At 36.8% G+C, this 16,188-nt stretch overlaps 5 protein-coding genes across 20 annotated transcripts in view; 3 read left to right on the forward strand and 2 right to left on the reverse strand.

Annotated features, from left to right (window-relative positions):
- Positions 1 to 2,863: 2,863 nt before the first annotated feature.
- LOC105233789 (cysteine and histidine-rich domain-containing protein morgana) lies at positions 2,864 to 4,513 on the forward strand. The gene is made up of 5 exons (XM_011215949.4): positions 2,864 to 3,067; positions 3,148 to 3,499; positions 3,573 to 3,789; positions 3,845 to 4,039; positions 4,095 to 4,513. Exons 1-5 carry the CDS (start codon positions 3,007 to 3,009, stop codon positions 4,362 to 4,364), a joined length of 1,095 nt encoding a protein of 364 aa, XP_011214251.2. The 5' UTR covers positions 2,864 to 3,006; the 3' UTR covers positions 4,365 to 4,513.
- On the reverse strand, positions 4,440 to 5,537 carry LOC105233790 (RWD domain-containing protein 1). Its single transcript, XM_011215950.3, has 2 exons — positions 5,286 to 5,537; positions 4,440 to 5,219 (listed from the first exon to the last, which is right to left on the reverse strand). Exons 1-2 carry the CDS (start codon positions 5,359 to 5,361, stop codon positions 4,561 to 4,563), a joined length of 735 nt encoding a protein of 244 aa, XP_011214252.1. The 5' UTR covers positions 5,362 to 5,537; the 3' UTR covers positions 4,440 to 4,560.
- Positions 5,538 to 8,117: 2,580 nt separating this feature from the next.
- Positions 8,118 to 8,771, forward strand: LOC105233788 (ATP synthase subunit e, mitochondrial). 2 transcript variants are annotated; one of them, XM_011215947.2, is made up of 2 exons: positions 8,118 to 8,269; positions 8,390 to 8,771. In XM_011215947.2, exon 2 carries the CDS (start codon positions 8,433 to 8,435, stop codon positions 8,676 to 8,678), a length of 246 nt encoding a protein of 81 aa, XP_011214249.1. In that variant the 5' UTR covers positions 8,118 to 8,269; positions 8,390 to 8,432; the 3' UTR covers positions 8,679 to 8,771. The 2 variants fall into 2 exon arrangements, with proteins under 2 accessions (XP_011214249.1, XP_011214250.1); XM_011215948.2 differs by having other exon boundaries at positions 8,148 to 8,302.
- Positions 8,772 to 12,093: 3,322 nt separating this feature from the next.
- LOC105233787 (DNA repair protein XRCC3) lies at positions 12,094 to 13,746 on the forward strand. Its single transcript, XM_011215946.4, has 4 exons — positions 12,094 to 12,581; positions 12,643 to 12,986; positions 13,069 to 13,272; positions 13,328 to 13,746. Exons 1-4 carry the CDS (start codon positions 12,395 to 12,397, stop codon positions 13,550 to 13,552), a joined length of 960 nt encoding a protein of 319 aa, XP_011214248.2. The 5' UTR covers positions 12,094 to 12,394; the 3' UTR covers positions 13,553 to 13,746.
- LOC105233786 (uncharacterized) overlaps positions 13,569 to 16,188 on the reverse strand; it is a 109,574-nt gene continuing 106,954 nt past the window's right edge. For all 15 annotated transcript variants that reach the window (XM_049447138.1, XM_029548345.2, XM_049447137.1 and 12 more), the window contains one exon: positions 13,569 to 15,479. In XM_049447138.1, coding sequence (XP_049303095.1) covers positions 14,436 to 15,479 — 1,044 coding nt within the window. In that variant the 3' untranslated portion in view covers positions 13,569 to 14,435. The remainder of the gene's footprint in view (positions 15,480 to 16,188) is intronic.

Below are 16,188 nucleotides of genomic sequence, written 5' to 3' on the forward strand. Positions count from 1 at the left end.
ACCAACTGACTTTGATAGAACGCTATGTTCTGCCATCTGGACCACTGGAAAGATTTGTTAAGTTCTTGGACATGGAGGGTCATACTGCTGAACAACTCGCACAAAATTTGCTAGATTTCTTGAGTAAGAGTGGCATTAATATCAAAGATTGTCGTGGGCAAAGCTACGATAATGCCAGCAACATGAGAGAGAAATACATCGGCTTACAAGCCCAAATTAAGAAAATAAATAAGTATGCAGAATACATTCCCTGTCTTGCACATTCATTAAATTTGGTTGCTAAGTGCGCTGCAGACTGCTGTACAGAAGCATTACTTACCCTCTATAAATTTTTTTCTTCCTATTGAAGGGGTTGTCTTACGAACGCACTTAAAAATTCTATTTAAAAAATTCCGATTTTGAAACGGTTATCTGCGGAGTGCTGTAATATTACGGACTACTTTCAACGATAAATAAGTTAGAAACGGGAATAATGACAATTACGTGGGAATCATTATATGGCTACGTCCAAGCAATGCGATCCACTTTTTCAGATATTGAGGTAAGAGCCAAAGATCTGACCTACTGTGAAGAATACCAGCAACTGACATCACGACGAGTCAAGCGAAATACAAAGTACGACAATTTCAGCGGCTCTACTACACTAGACGACTTTGGTGAAGAGCAAACACCTGGGCAACGTTTCGAATTTGAGATGTTATTGTCAGTATTAATAACGTTCTGTCTGCTTGAACCAAACGTATGAAAGCAAATCATAACATTACTAGTGTTTTTGAGGGATTTCGACACCAAAAATTTCTTACAACAGAAGAGATTTTGGAAAAATCCTCTAGTATGGTCAGTGCTTACGTAGACGATTTGGAGAATATCCTAGGCGGCGAGTTAGTGCAGTTCGCAGTGCTGCTGAAAACAGATGTGGCTACTGTTATCAACAGCAAGAAACAGGAGCCTCTGGAACAGCAATATTATAAATTTTTATTAAATAATTCTTTAGAATCGTGTTTCCCAAACATAGAATTGCTTTGCGAATTTACTTATCACTCATGATCACTAACTGCAGTGGTAAACGTTCTTTTTCAACATTAAAACGTATAATATTAAAAATGAATTAACGAACACGATGCGCAAAGAACGTCGTAATCATCTCACTTTGTTGAATATAGAGAATGACTTGCTTAAAGAAGTCGATATTGAAAGTATTATCTCTAAATTTGCCTATAATAAATCCAGAATAGTTTATTTGTAACAATTTTGTTTTATTTAATACCCTAAACTTGAGAACCTATAGCAAACCAAGGGCCCCTTGACAGGCTTTGCTACAGGCCTCGCGCTAGTTTAATCCGGCACTGCGTGACACAACTCACTTTTAGAATAAATGTCATACCTCCCCGGCTTTTTATGATGTATACCGCTTTGTGTATATACATACATATTTTAAAGTTCCAATAAACTTACGACTTTTTGCGAAAAAAGCGTCTTGTTTAAGTTAACCAGACCTTAACTGAACCTAAGCCGTTTTCTCAGTGTCCGGTTAATCGCTTAACCAGAACTTTATCGGCAACATATTGAAAAGTGGCTTTCTCAAAATTTGGTTTACAACCATCTTCCAGTAAAGTTCTGGTACACTTTAACAAAAGGACTTTTGGTTAGTTTATAACCAGAACATGAAATCCCATACAAATTATGGATAATAACATTTAAATTTCCGAATATAATATAAATATTGTTACAAAAGTAGTATTAAGTTGTATTTGTATTGCTATATGCATCCCTTATTATGAACAATAGCTGGAGGTATATGGAATAGCATTTGTCTTGTTGTAGACGTTTGGCGCCGCGGCTGTCTGCTTGTCTGCTTGGGCGGTTGCTGAGTCTGGCGCCGTTGCTGTCTGCTTGTCTGAACAATAGCTGCATTTGGCGCCGTATAGCATTATGTTCTTGTAATTTCCAGACGCAATATTCTAGAAGGACACGTCGGCATCAGCGAGGAGTGCGTGATTATATAAGTCGGGGCAGCGCCAACGTAATCAATCCAGTGCTAAGAGTAAACTGATATAGTGTAGACGAGTAGTAAAATAAAGAGATTTTGTTGAAGTGAATTAAACGGCTTTTGGTTTCATTTGTCAATCCAGAGATACGAACCCAGTAAAGTAAAACAAGAAAGGAGTAAATTCGTAACAATATGCATTAGTTTGATACCGAGCGCAAACAATTCATCCACACTTATTGTAGAAATAAAGTAATTTCGGCAAAAAGTGGTTATATTGACTAGTACCGACTACTTGTAAATGTCCCATCAAGCCAAGGCTTAAATAATTTAGTTTACTGGCATTGGAGTCCTAATAAAATTCCTAAATCTCTGTATGGGTACCACAAATACATATGTACTATATCGGAAATATAATGACAAAGGCAAGGTCTTCTACCACCCATAGGATGATTAGGTAGCTACAATAATAAAAACAGTCGTGTCACAAGCGGCGTACTATCTTCAACGCGATTTGATTTCTATTTTATACTACTTTGCCTTCTCCTTACGCAAAAATCGGAAAAGTGTTTAAATCATTATCTCCCGGCGACAGCACTTAGAAGAAAACCTTTAGATCTGACATATTGCCGCTTTCCTGACTACTTTGGAATTTCTTCATGAAAACTGCTTCTTAAAATTTTCTGCTACGCAATAGGAAGGGTCTAAAAGTTATCATAAAGGTTCCGTCGTAGTAAATTCATTAACTTATGCGCCAAACTTTTTGGATATCACGAGCGCCATTGGACGTCCATAAATGATGATAAATGGCAATATTAGCATTTTTTTCTCACGAGAAATAACAATATGGTATCACTAATTTGCAAATTTACTAAACTGACGTTTTGAACTTCATAATAAGAATTGCATTTCTAAAATATAAAATGTGTGGCGATTTAACTCGCTAAATAGCCCTTATTTTTCTCCTAAATTGAAATAAATTAAAATCCAAACTGCTTAGAAAATAAAAATACACAAAAATGGAACGTTGTTATAATCGCGGTTGTGGGCAAACTTTTGACCCAGAAAATAACACCGATGGTAAATATTTTCGCAAGAACTTTCTGGAATTCAAAGCAAATAAAGAGTTTTTATTAAAGAAATATGTGTGTTTCTTTCAGAATCTTGCTGCCATCATCCTGGAACACCTTATTTCCATGACGCATATAAGGGTTGGTCATGTTGCAACAAAAAATCAGTAGATTTTACTGAATTTTTAAGCATTAAAGGATGTACGTTATCGAAACACTCGAATATTAAACCACCAGAACCTGAAAAGCCAGTAAAGAATGAAGATGATAAAAATGTGGTTGTAGAAGTGCGTGCGCCAATTAGAGAATCGATGCAGCGACCACCTATTGAATCTCCAATGACTACAATAAAACCAACAGTTGCACAAGCGTTGAAAGATACAATAGATACACTTAAAGTAAAAACTGTTAACGTTAAGGAAGACAGCGATTTAGCTTCTGGGTAACATAATTTGAAAAAACTCAAATGTGCAGCTTGAACATTGTAATATAGTTACGGTTTACTTATTTTTCAGCGCAATATCAATTGGCACTTCTTGTAAAAATAAAGGCTGCACTTACTCGTATAGCGGTACTGCTACTGATCATGCAGAATGTATATATCATCCTGGTGTTCCTATTTTCCACGAAGGTATGAAGTATTGGTCATGTTGCCAACGAAAGACAAGTGATTTTTCTGTGTTTATGGCACAGAAGGGCTGTGCATGTGGGGAGCATAAATGGTTCAAGGAGGTAAGTGCGAATACTTCAAAGTAAAATTATTTTTCTTAATCCTTTTTTTTCAAAGGAGGAAGACAAGCAGGTGGTTAATTGCCGGTACGATTGGCATCAAACTCCAACGAACGTCATTGTTTCCATATATGCCAAGAAATATAATTATAAGAGTAGCAGGATAGAAGTAAATCCAATCCGCCTTCACGTGAATCTGGTATTTCCTGAACAGGATGATGCAAAATTCGACTTGGAACTCGAATTACGCGGTGTAAGTTTGTCTACATTAAGTTAGATTTATGTCTAATAAACAATATAAAATGCAGATCATTGATGTAAATAAAACTAGTGCTCATATCTTTGCAACAAAAGTTGAGATAACTATGCCAAAAGCAGAACCTGGATCATGGCAAAAACTTGACTTTCCCCGAGAAAAATTGCCACCGGCATTGAAACCAAATGAGTCTGAAAGTATCTTCACCAGTCAAAGAAAAGATTCAGAATCAGATGATGAATTTAACTTGGATGATATTGAAACTGTAAACAACGGCTTGAGGCTCGCTGACATTAGTGACAATAAAAACCATTTGGACTAAGTAGTAACAGCGATCGCAAGCAGAAAGAAAACAAGTTTCTAAAGTGAATACTTCCTCATAAATAGCATTTCTCTCTTCATTTTATATAGTTTGACGTGTATATTTTTCACATACCTTATCTATTTAATAAATGTGTAAGAAATTATAAACGACTCATTTTAACTAACAAATATGAGTAAGAGTAAAAGTTTTAAACCTAATCATCAGCGCCTGGCACCCAATCCTCATCATCGGAGTCATCGTCATCACCCAATTCCAACTCGCCAATATCTTGAAAAAGTGTTTCATCTATTTTTACATTTTCAATTGAGTCACCAGCTTCAAGTAAGAATTTAATATCAGAATCATTGAGAGTGGTGTCGCGCATGAATAATTCTTTGCCGGTCAGTTTTTTGCTGTCGTTGTTCTTTTCTCGTTTAGCCGTTATACCTGTGCTCTCTTCGAATTCGGCCCTCCATTTAAGGAACGATTCGACAGTCACACGAGTTCCTTCGAATTTCTTTCTCTCAGCTTCTTCTGCTTCAAGAAGCTTCCGTGAGCGTTCTTCTTCCTCATGCAATTTGTAATCGTCCCAACGTTCGTTCAACCATTCTTGTGCGCTACTAACTAATGTAAAAACCATTTCCATCCCTATATTTTCATCGATTGTTTTTTTGAGGTGTTCAAGTAGTTTTTTTTCATACAGTTCTTCTATATTAACAGGATCTTCTATTGCCACTTCGGGTGCTTCGTCTGGGTACGTAGGAGTATACGTAAAGACGAGTTTGCATGCCATACCACCTGACTCCTCTTCAGAATTATACTCTTCAGTGCCAATGGTTATACTGAATTTGTGACTAGGTTCTGTCTCCAGTACTGAAATGGAAAACAAATATTTCATTTGTTGCTATACGAATCTCTGGTGCAAATGCATATACAAACCTTCCATTTCACTGTAATATATAGATTCAAGCGCCTCTATTTCATTCGCTTGATCCTCTTTGTAATTTCTACTCATTATTTATTTTAAGTTGAACTCAGACTTAACAATTAACAAACAAAATTATTAATAGTATCCTATTTATCACTATGTGCACTGACGTTGCAGCTGTTTGCTTCTAGGTTAGCGTGAAAGGAAAAAGGTTGCCATACGGAGAACAAAGATATATTCAAAACAAGAATGACAAAAATTGTGACGAACGCCGATACAAGAACAAAATACAATCGAGGATAAATTACCAGAATTAACTAAACAACTATAATCGTAGTTGCCAGAATTTTCTAGGGGTGAAGTTCTGTTACGGGGCATCTCGACACGATATAATTTATAGAATACTAGCTGCATTGCCGTGCACATAGCCTGTGGAGACTCCACATTGCCCATAGCTTACTAGATATAGAATACTATGTAGTTTGCCATGTATAGTAAGCTGGAAGCTGTCACTTCAGCAGTTTGACAGCGCAGTTTTCATTTCTATGAAAATTTTGAAGAGGCAAGATATCCCATTTGCACATATGCCGACGGCATTTTCAATTTGGCAATATGAAATTAAGAAGAGCGAGTATTAAGACGGTTGTGTTATATTATAAAATTAAAGTACATTTTCAAAACAACATATTTTCAAAAAATTAATATTTAGTTTAATATTGTTATTTACAGAAAATTATGCAAATTGGGTTGGGAATGAGCGAAGTCTTAAATTTAATAACCTTATACAAGCATAAATCAAACTATTATTGCGCATTTTAAATTTGTTATTTCAATTGGTATATAAAATTTCGCATTAATAAAATAAATTTACCAAGAGCTCAAAGCTTGTGCTGCATCAGCTCGAACCTTCCTACCCTACGCCTTTGCGTTAATGATTATATCATGATAGCAAATGCCCACATACAGATTTGGCAATGCTAATAGCAATTCATTTGACAGCTAGTATTCTATAAATTCTATCGTGTCGAGATGCCCCGTTAACGATTTACAATATAACAGCTGCCGGATTGTGCAATAGACGCAATTCTAGTAACAGTGCTGCGGTGTTAGGAACTAGGGACAATTGAGATATTACTAAGAAGATGTTAATTCGGATAATGATTAGTAAGCTTAAATTGGCACTTTTATTTAACAATCCAATGATCGAACTTAAGACTGAGTTATCAAGAATCCGTTACAATACCGATAGAGTGTCCTGCAAAGGGTAGAATGATGAAATTTGAGCAACGTTTTGTCATACGAGACCAAATCGCTTTTAGTCGAGGAATGTATAGAAAGGCTAAACCGCCTATCCGTGTGCAATCGGGTGCACCTAATTTGGGTACCAGGGCACAAGGGAGTAGAAGGAAATGAGAAAGCCGACGAGCTGGCTCGCACGGCAGCAGCGTCCAAGATGTTGGGACCAGAGCCATACATAGCGGTAGGACCCCACACTCTCAAGGAGCTGCTCCGCACGGAGGAGAGAGAGGAAAGAGAGCGGCACTGGCGGCAGGCGGCAAGCATGCGCCACGCTAAGCTATTTCTGGGAGGGTACAATCTCTCGAGGTTTAAAGAAATAATTAACCTACCCCGTGAGAAACTCCGTCTCCTCGTCGCAATATACACAGGGCACTGCAAGCTCAGGAAGCACCTGTCCAACATGGGCATGGTCTCCTGTGCCAACTGCCGGTTCTGCGACCTGGAACAGGAGACACCAGCACACCTGATCCTGGATTGCACAGCAATCTGTGGGAGAAGGCTTAAGGCCCTGGATTCTGTTTATATCAGCAGGGATCACATCACCTCGCTTGAGCCCGGCAAACTGCTGGAACTGTTCAGGCTGCTGGGGCTCTGGGAGGTCATGTGATAAAGGAGAGGGCACAATAGACCCTAGGTCGCGGTTCATTACCTCAAATAACTGTTCTAATTCTAATTCTAACGTTTTGCTGCACTTTTTCGTTTCGCTTCGATGTGAATGTAGTCATACGAAAATATACATCGAGCGTTTCTGTCTAAACAAATACTTTACGTAAAACCATTTTCCCTCTACTATTAATTTTTTTAATTATTAGTAGGTATGGATTTATCCCAATCACTTTTGATATTTTGAATATGTAAAGGGTGGGCCATATAGGATTTTAAATTTAAAAAGTCAATAAAAAAAACGGCTTGATATTTTTCAAAGGCCTAACTTTTATTTAAAAGGTTGTTTTATGAAATTTATTTGTGGAAAACAATTTAGGATAAATGACCACCACGGCTGAGATTACAGCTGCTTATACGATCCCCCCAATTTTGGAGTACTTTCTCGATGGTTTCGGTCCTTATGGCAGCTACAGCAGCTTGAATCTCGTACTTTAGATCTTGAACTGTTTCTGGATGATTGGCGAAACAGTATCTTTAACAGCTCCCCACAGAAAATAGACCAACGCAGTTAAATCGCAGCTTCTGGGAGGCCAATTCACATCACTTTTTTTTTGCTGATTATGCGATTTTCGAAGACAGGGCAAGTGCTGTATGGCACGTAGCGCCGTTTTGAGCCCCAAATGTGACAATTCTGCTTTTTAACGTAACTATCGAGGTGGAAATGAGTCTCGTCCGAAAAGATGATTTTTCGGTAAAATTGACCATGCTCGGTTTTTTTTTCAATATTTCCCAGTTTTCTTCTAGTGGATAGCGACCCATTTCGTAAATTTTAGACTTTTTACTGAATATCTGTCACTTTTCGAATGGTATTTGACGTTACCTGTGTCGAAATGTAGATAATTCAAATTTAAAACGTTAGATCGCCCTATAATAATAATGTTATAACTTTTTCGTATATGGCAACGTCATTCCAATGAGAAGTGTGCTCATTTCGTTTTGACATTTCCAGCTGTCAGATTTTGACAGTTTTGTGGTTACGATTTTCCATTGGAACTATATCTGTTGAAGAAATTCGCGATTCTGTAAATTGGTAATTTACTAAAAAATTCCATCAATAAAATATGTAACTATTATTACATCGTCATACATCATGCATTATTCAGTATAGTGAGATAACAAATGATCACAAATTTACACAATTTAATTGCAGAACTTTTGTGATCGAAAGCCAATTACATAACACTGCAATCACAATGTCGCAGGCTCCAGTACGTGTATCGCCTTTAATAAAATTCGGCCGCTGGTCATTGCTATTGGTTGGTGTTGGTTATGGAGCTTTCCATCAGAATAGATTATCCAAGAAGGAAGAGAAGGTTCGTGAGATCGAAGCCCAGCAAAAGGCAGTTCGTGATGCCAAATTGGCTGAAGAGAAAAAGCGTGCGGCAGCAGCCGAGGCTCGTGCATTGGAGGAATTGTCCAAACCAACTCCAAAGCATTAGTTATTCTTTCCAGTAGGATTTATATTTTAGATTGTATCCACCGCAAACGAAAAACTGCGATGTAAATAAAAACGAAGACTCGTATAACATCAATTAAGAGCTAATTTTTCTAATATGAAAATATGTGACATTTATCACTATAAATTATCGTTAAATAATACGCATTTGCTTAACATAAAGTTCGTTAAAATGACATATAAATTATAAAATACATTGAACTTGTATACCAGTGCCATGGATTTTTGATAGGTCAATGTGTGAAATATAATTTCTTCATCAGAATCAAAGCACTTAATATACATTTCTATTTCAAAAATTACAACTGAAGGAGGGAAAAGCCAACTACAAACCTTAGTTGTATAATAATCATTTGCGTATTTGAAAAGCTATACCAGTTTATAATCAACCATGATTCAATAATATAAGGATGCAAGTAAGGTAGGGTTATATAGATAGATTGAAAGTCGGGCAATGCACTGTGGCCAGCGGTATATGGTGATCTCTCCTGTTATCACGAAACATCGTTAGTTCTCTCCATGTTGATAAGGATTTGAAAATTGTTTTATTAACATTGTCGAAATCAGCTGATTTGCTTCTATTTATTTTTCTATATTGGCATAACAGCTTGCAATATTTCTCAGTATTATATGCAACAAGGAACGAATAGTTAATCCCGGGTATATCCGAACATTTCATTCTCTTGGAACTTGAAGTATTAAAGCCTTCAGTTACATAATTCTTGCTAGTTATATGGGTTCCAGAGCGATAAGATTTTATTCATTCTAAGCATAAAGATGCACCGTTATAAGAAAACATAAAATTATTTTTTATTTAAATTTCTTAATCTGAAGAACCTATATCCGTACATATCGATTTTAACTCTCGATTAGGGGTATGCTATTTAAAACTTACACATTTTTGAAGATTACTATAATTAATTGCTTAACGTGCTCATACACACTTTTCTTTTTTTTCTTTATTTAACGTTTTTATGATTTTGGAATTGGATTTAAACTAATTGAAATGAAAAAGAGTGTTAGCATGCTCCTAATCCGTAACTTACATACAAAAATTAAACGTTATTTCGTTATGAACGTCCGAATCATAATACGGAGAGAGAGAAACATGTAAATGGCTATTTCTCCACTTTTCTCGCTTCTTCTCTGCAAGGAACTTAACACTCTCTCTCACCTAATCCACAGCGACCATATTTACAATCTGTACGAAGGAGTACAGTCTTGACCTTAATATTACATTCGATGGCGTCAAGATTCCGACTGTCAATAATCCTAAGATTTTATCTTTTGGTAGTCTATGTTCTTTCCAAAGTTCAGAGCTCTAATAAAATCCTTAAGTCGCTAGCCGACAGCACATGAGGAAAGGACCTAGAAGTTACAACTTACGAGGCAAACGGCCGGCCGGTCCTTCACTACGCCACACCAATATGGTTGCCTGGATGTAGTGGAACGCAAACGGGGAAGCTTTAGACTTGTCAGAATACTGCCCTCCGGACTAGGACAAGATGGGTTTGATGTCTCCTATCGAACTCCTGCATAGTGAGGTTCGTATGCTCCCAGTTAAGGGGTTAGGGGTAGTTAGAATTTTCAAAAAACTAGTTTTGCATTTTCGTTAAGTGTAATATCTTAAAAATATTCTCTGAAAATTTCACGTTGATACGATAATTAGTTTTTGAGTTATTCAACAAATAACAAAGAGAGCTCGGGCAAACTTTAAACGCGTTTTTCTCAAAACTATGTGTTTTGAACTGGTGAAAACTGTAACTCGAAAACCGCTCAGTAGGTTTTAATGAAATTTATACAGCTTTCAGAATACATAATAAACTCGGGCCTGATCGAAGTCTTTTTTTCAAAAATTTCGATTTTTTAAGACCAATTAACTGTTGATTTTTTACCAAAAATTTAGAAAAAAATTTCCTAAAGCCGCCATTTTGTTATTTTTTGAAAAAAAAAAATAAAATCCTTCGATCAGGCTCAGGATTATCTATTTATAAAACTATTTTTGTCCGGACTTATGGTTGTCACCGCAAGTACATTTTTTTGGAACTGGGTCAACACCAACAACTATAACTTTTAAAATTAAAATTTTTTTTAATTTTCGTGACTTCAAGTCAACACATTCTATAATAATGCCATATTACTTCTTCTTCTTCTTAATTGGCGTAGACACCGCTTACGCGATTATAGCCGAAGTTTTCATTGGGTGTTTTTTTTTTGTTTTTTTATTTACGTGGCGGGTCCCAAACCTACCTACGCACAACCCTATGTAGGGGATGTTTCGCCTTCTCACTTTCGCTCGCCTTAAAACGGATGTTCTTAGGCTTCCCAGAGGATACTTGGTCCAAGACCGGAAGTCGTGAGCTGCTTGAGCCATATGTAAAAGAAACGATTCTGGCCACTCCCAAGTGAATGGCGGTCAGAGAACTTTCCTCACTTGTGTGAACTTCTACACATGACCCCATCCTCCTAACATGATTTAATAGCAAAAAAAAATACTGAAAATTATCATCTTTTCGTGCCTCTGACTACCTCTAACCCTTTAAGGAGCTTAATGAACTATTCGCCAGGCAGTTCGTGCTGGGACGCTTTCGCAGATATCATCCCTGCAGTCACCTGCTTGAAGCGGAACCGCATCCTAGGAACATCAAGAGGTCATTCCTCAATTATGTCGCCGCCATTAGACAGTACGCGGACCAGACTTCGGAAGCAACAAACTTCCGACAAGCACTGACCGCCATTCACAGTGGAGCCGTCAACACCTTCACCGACTCCCTTCAATGAATGGCGTACTCGGAGTTAAACTACCACCCATCACAGACGAAGAGCTCGAGTTACCGCGAGAAACGTGAGTGAACTTTGCGCAGCTTCGTTGAACTCCTACTTATCCAGAATAAACCTCGACATGTCCTATAACATGTGCAATGTCCTGCGGCAATGAGACTCCGCATGACACTGACCACGTCTTTGCATTTTTTTAACACCCTTCCCCATTTGGTCCGATCTCGTCGAAACAGCACGTTTTTCGGGCCTTCTGACAACTTAGCTAATCCTTACCATTCTAACGGCGACTGGGTAACCTCTAGAACAACAACACAACAACGGAGAGTTGTGAAAATGTACACAGTTATTCTACTATTCCCGCAGAAGGCACTAATAGAGGCCATTCTTGGATAATCTCTGTTGATTTTGTAATTATATTCTATTAAGTAAATTGAAATTAAATTTCTGTTTGTAAGATAAATTTCATAGTTCGAAAAGTTTATTTCATTATACCATATACTATAACTCTTTATCGAAACATTTTCTAATTTAACAAAACAAAAATGCGTCAAAGGCGATACTCAGACAATATTTGGGATAACTCCACCAGGGTTTCATAGTTTCGATGCATACAAATAATTGAAATAATATTAATAATTATTGAAACGTAAGAAAAAATTTTGAATTACCGATTAAAAATAATTACACAATTGAATCCTGTAATCAATATAGGTAAATCTACTCTATTGTAAATATCCGGCACTCGTTGCCATATTAAATAAATATTAAAGAGAATATATGGGACATTTATTCGGGATCTGGCAACTCTCTTACTCACGTTACAGCTGTTGAACAACCCGCGTAATTTTAGTTTGAGCTGTTTGTTTGGTCAATAAATTGTATGCTTTTTCTGCGCAGAGTATGTTTTGTAACTAAACCATGGCTGGTAGCCCGAAATCAGGTGAAATTCATAAAAAAGGTAGTCCCAATACCTCCAAGCAAATTAGGCAGCCTGTACAATATGCTAAACCGGGTCCGTTCACCAAGTCGAAACTTTTTCAAGAATGTCCGGAAGCGGATATACGTGTGCTAAAGGATGCAGCTGCAAAAGTCGTTTTTCAGCCTGGTAAGCAAATTCCTTAATTTCGAAAAATATTATATACATTTAAGGTCTATCTTTAAACTAGTATCAGCATTACTTCAAGAGCCATTGTCTGCAAAGTGGTCTCACATATCGACAGGCTGCACAGCCATAGATCATTGTTTGCGTGGGGGCATCGTGACACGTGGCATAACAGAGATTTGTGGTGCATCAGGAGTTGGAAAGACGCAACTGCTGCTTCAGTTATCTCTAACCGTACAACTGCCTACTGAGCTGGGTGGATTGAATAAACCAGTCGCCTACATTTGCACCGAAGATGCTTTTCCTTCGAAGCGTCTTTTTCAGTTATCGAAAGTATTTGAAAAGCGGTTTCCTGATATTAATATCAACTATATGGGAAATATTTATATAGAACATGTTCTGGAAGCGGTATGTGATTATTGAATACGAGTATAATATTTTCTTTTATTACTTAGACATAGCTTTTAATAACTGTTAATCCATGTTACAGAGTGACCTGTTAGAATGTGTTAGTGTGCGTTTAGCAAAGCTAATGGAATCATTTAATATTGGCCTTATTATAATAGATTCAGTCGCAGCAATATTTCGCACGTACAACAACTATATTAAGCGCGCTCGGGACATGCGCAAATTGGCAAATCACTTGTTGCATTATGTTGACAAATACAACTGTGCGGTGATTTGTGTGAACCAAGTGATAAAGATACAAATTAGAAATTTACACCTATATAATATTTCTGCACTTTTAGGTTGCTACAGTAAGTGATGCGGTGAAAGAAACACCCTGTTTGGGTTTAGCGTGGGCACATTTAGGGCGCACACGTCTCAAGCTCTCCAAAGTCCCGAAAGAAGTCAAAATCAATGGCGACCTGTTAACAGTGCGTCGATTTGAAATCGTATACTCACCAGAGACACCAAACGAAGTTGCCGAGTTTTTAATTACTGCCGGCGGTGTGGTCGATATACCTATATAGTTATCTAATAGATCTATTTACTCATTATGTATAGTTTTTTATTTTTATTTTGTATTGTGTTTTCGCATAGCTATCGTTAAGCATACAACGCTCCTGTTTTGTACATTCAATAAATAGTTGAAGTTTGAATTATGTAATTTATTACAATCATTGTTTGTAAACACGACCAATAAACTGTGTATGCATGTGATAAACGATTTGTTTGTATTGAAATTAACAGTAAATGGACTTGCAAGAATGTGTTTGGGCAAGTGAATTTTGTTTATATTTTACTTACTCCCATAATTACATACATTCGTTTTGACATATTTACATACATTATGCGTTTAAATTCCTTTCGTATACATTGAGTTTTTTGTTACACTTGTTCATTTATCACATTACACCCAAATTACGATAATTTCCGTTTCTTCTCACATTCGAAATTTTCATATGCTTCATTCGTTTTTTAATTTACTATTTATTCCTTGAATTTATGGCAACACTAAAGCAAAATTGCGCATCCTTAGCACTCTTCTTATCCTAGTTCATTAATTGCGAAATTGCATACATACGAAAAGCGAATTTATAATTACAATAAGCATAAGCATTAGTTAAAACTATTAAATAATTCGATTGTTTGTTCAATTGATTTGGTTTTATACTCTTTTCTCCTTAATTGTCTAAACAGCTAAATACATAATTAACAATAATAAACACATATATATGTATGTATATAACTAAAATAGTATACTCTTGCAGTAATTGAGCTTCTTCTTATGACTGCACTTAGGCGCATTTTAAAATTAAAATTCTAGAAATTAAATTTTGTTCAGTTTTTGGCACAGTTCACACTGGAAGATCTCTCCATTAAATATTCTTATATATTTTTCTTTGATTTGTTTTAATTTTCCACATTGTGCATCTCGGTATCTTCCTCTACATGCTCTTCGCATTCGTCATCATCTGTGGTTGGTGATTTTACAGCTGTTTCCCGCCCTACATCCATCTCCCTATTCAAATCTGTTTCTGTTTGCTCCTTCTCCTCCTCCTCCCCCGTCTCCATTTTTAGAATTTTCTCAGCTCGCGCCTTTCCTGTTGCTTGTTGCAAGTCGTTTTCCTCGCTACTGCTCTTGCGTCGTCTTGCCTCCTCTGTTCTATCGGCATGGATTTTTGAGCCGAGCAGCGCATTCGATATTTTTGATGCTGCCAATTTGCTTTCGAAATCCATGTCGCTGAATTGCAGAGGACTATGATTGCTGGCGGCGCGCAATATGCTTAATTGTAGTTCGCGGTGCTGCGGAGATTCCTCCAATTTTATTTCGAGTTTCTCGGTCTGCTCCAATGGCGCTGCCGGTTCAACTGTCAGCGGTATGGCGTGTTGTCGATGGTGAGGAAGTGAGTGCGAGTGGTGAATGCGGTGGGAATGGTGTTGGTGATTATGCTGCGGATGTTGATGAGCATTTTCAGAGTTTTTATTGTTGTTGCTCGCTTTGCCGCTGCCACTCACCGTTGTTGGTTTAGCACTGTCTGCGCCGCCACCATTCACCAGGACTGAGCTATTGTTGTTGACAGACGGCGTCGTTGGATTCTTTGTGGTTTTCTCCAGCAATGCACTCAGCTGTTTCTTGATTTTTGTCGTTTGCTTGGCAGATAATTTGGCGCTCAATTCCGTTGAGGTAGCGGAACGACTCTTTTCGGTGTTACTATTTGCGGAGCTATTGTTTTGGCCATTGTTGCTGTGGTGGTGGTTTTGTGATTTTTTACTTGACGTTTCGGCCGATAACGTTGTGGTGGTGCTACTCGAGCCCGCTGTGGTGTTCGTCGTTTTGCCGTTCTCACTTGAATTTTTAGAAGTATTTGTCGTTTTGTGCTCGGCAACTTCCGAATTCGTGATGTTATCCTGTTTCTTCCACTTGGTTCGACGGTTTTGAAACCAGATTTTTACCTGGAATAAGAAAATACAAAATATTTACAATCAATTTGCAATAAATTTATTACATAACTACAACATTATTTATTAACATTAATTACTTTAATAGCTATTCGATAGATTTAAGGACACTAATGGATCCGACCTTGCTGGAGTTTTTTTTTAATAATATTTCGTTTTTTAATAACATTTTAATTGTTTATAAAATGTTTATAAGATAGATATAAGATTATTAAGATACTATGTATTTATTACTTAAAAAATATTTAGATCATTTATTTAAAATTTATGTTGCATCACACTTTAATTCTATAAAAATAGAGTTGTAAATAAATAAGAGCTCTGAAGGTTTGAAAATTCATTCACAAATTATTCAAATGAATTCGAAGATATATAATGTGCTTTTATAGTTCCTTTTTCTGTCAAAATGTGCTAATAAATCCCAAATCCATATAGTACTTGTTTACTTTTCTTCTAGAAAAGCTTTGTTGACAAAAAAGTTATTATTTCATAAAATAACTATCGGGGGTGTTCGGAAAATTTGTAAATGTCCTCATAACATATGACAATTTGACATCTTCGAGCAATGATTATATGGCAATCGGTTGTAATTGACATAACCTCATTGCTAATAACATCAAATTGCTGAAAGTTTAATCACTTGGGAAAATGGTTTATATTTGCTGTCAAAGCATTAGCTTCGAGGTCATAATTTGTCTGGCTA

The sequence above is a fragment of the Bactrocera dorsalis genome, chromosome 2 (genome assembly GCF_023373825.1).
Source record: "Bactrocera dorsalis isolate Fly_Bdor chromosome 2, ASM2337382v1, whole genome shotgun sequence".
In the NCBI taxonomy this organism is placed as follows: domain Eukaryota; kingdom Metazoa; phylum Arthropoda; class Insecta; order Diptera; family Tephritidae; genus Bactrocera; species Bactrocera dorsalis.

Bases quoted from the DNA above. Each gene is read 5' to 3' on its own strand.
- LOC105233787 (XM_011215946.4), top strand. From the start codon at position 12,395: ATGGCTGGTAGCCCGAAATCAGGTGAAATTCATAAAAAAGGTAGTCCC. The intron at 12,582-12,642 runs GTAAGCAAATTC...TCTTTAAACTAG, and splicing joins AAAAGTCGTTTTTCAGCCTG to TATCAGCATTACTTCAAGAG. The intron at 13,273-13,327 runs GTGATAAAGATA...CTGCACTTTTAG, and splicing joins CGGTGATTTGTGTGAACCAA to GTTGCTACAGTAAGTGATGC.
- LOC105233789 (XM_011215949.4), top strand. From the start codon at position 3,007: ATGGAACGTTGTTATAATCGCGGTTGTGGGCAAACTTTTGACCCAGAA. The intron at 3,500-3,572 runs GTAACATAATTT...CTTATTTTTCAG, and splicing joins GACAGCGATTTAGCTTCTGG to CGCAATATCAATTGGCACTT. The intron at 4,040-4,094 runs GTAAGTTTGTCT...TATAAAATGCAG, and splicing joins TGGAACTCGAATTACGCGGT to ATCATTGATGTAAATAAAAC.
- LOC105233788 (XM_011215947.2), top strand. From the start codon at position 8,433: ATGTCGCAGGCTCCAGTACGTGTATCGCCTTTAATAAAATTCGGCCGC.
- LOC105233790 (XM_011215950.3), bottom strand. From the start codon at position 5,361: ATGAGTAGAAATTACAAAGAGGATCAAGCGAATGAAATAGAGGCGCTT. The intron at 5,220-5,285 runs GTTTGTATATGC...TTTCCATTTCAG, and splicing joins ATATTACAGTGAAATGGAAG to TACTGGAGACAGAACCTAGT.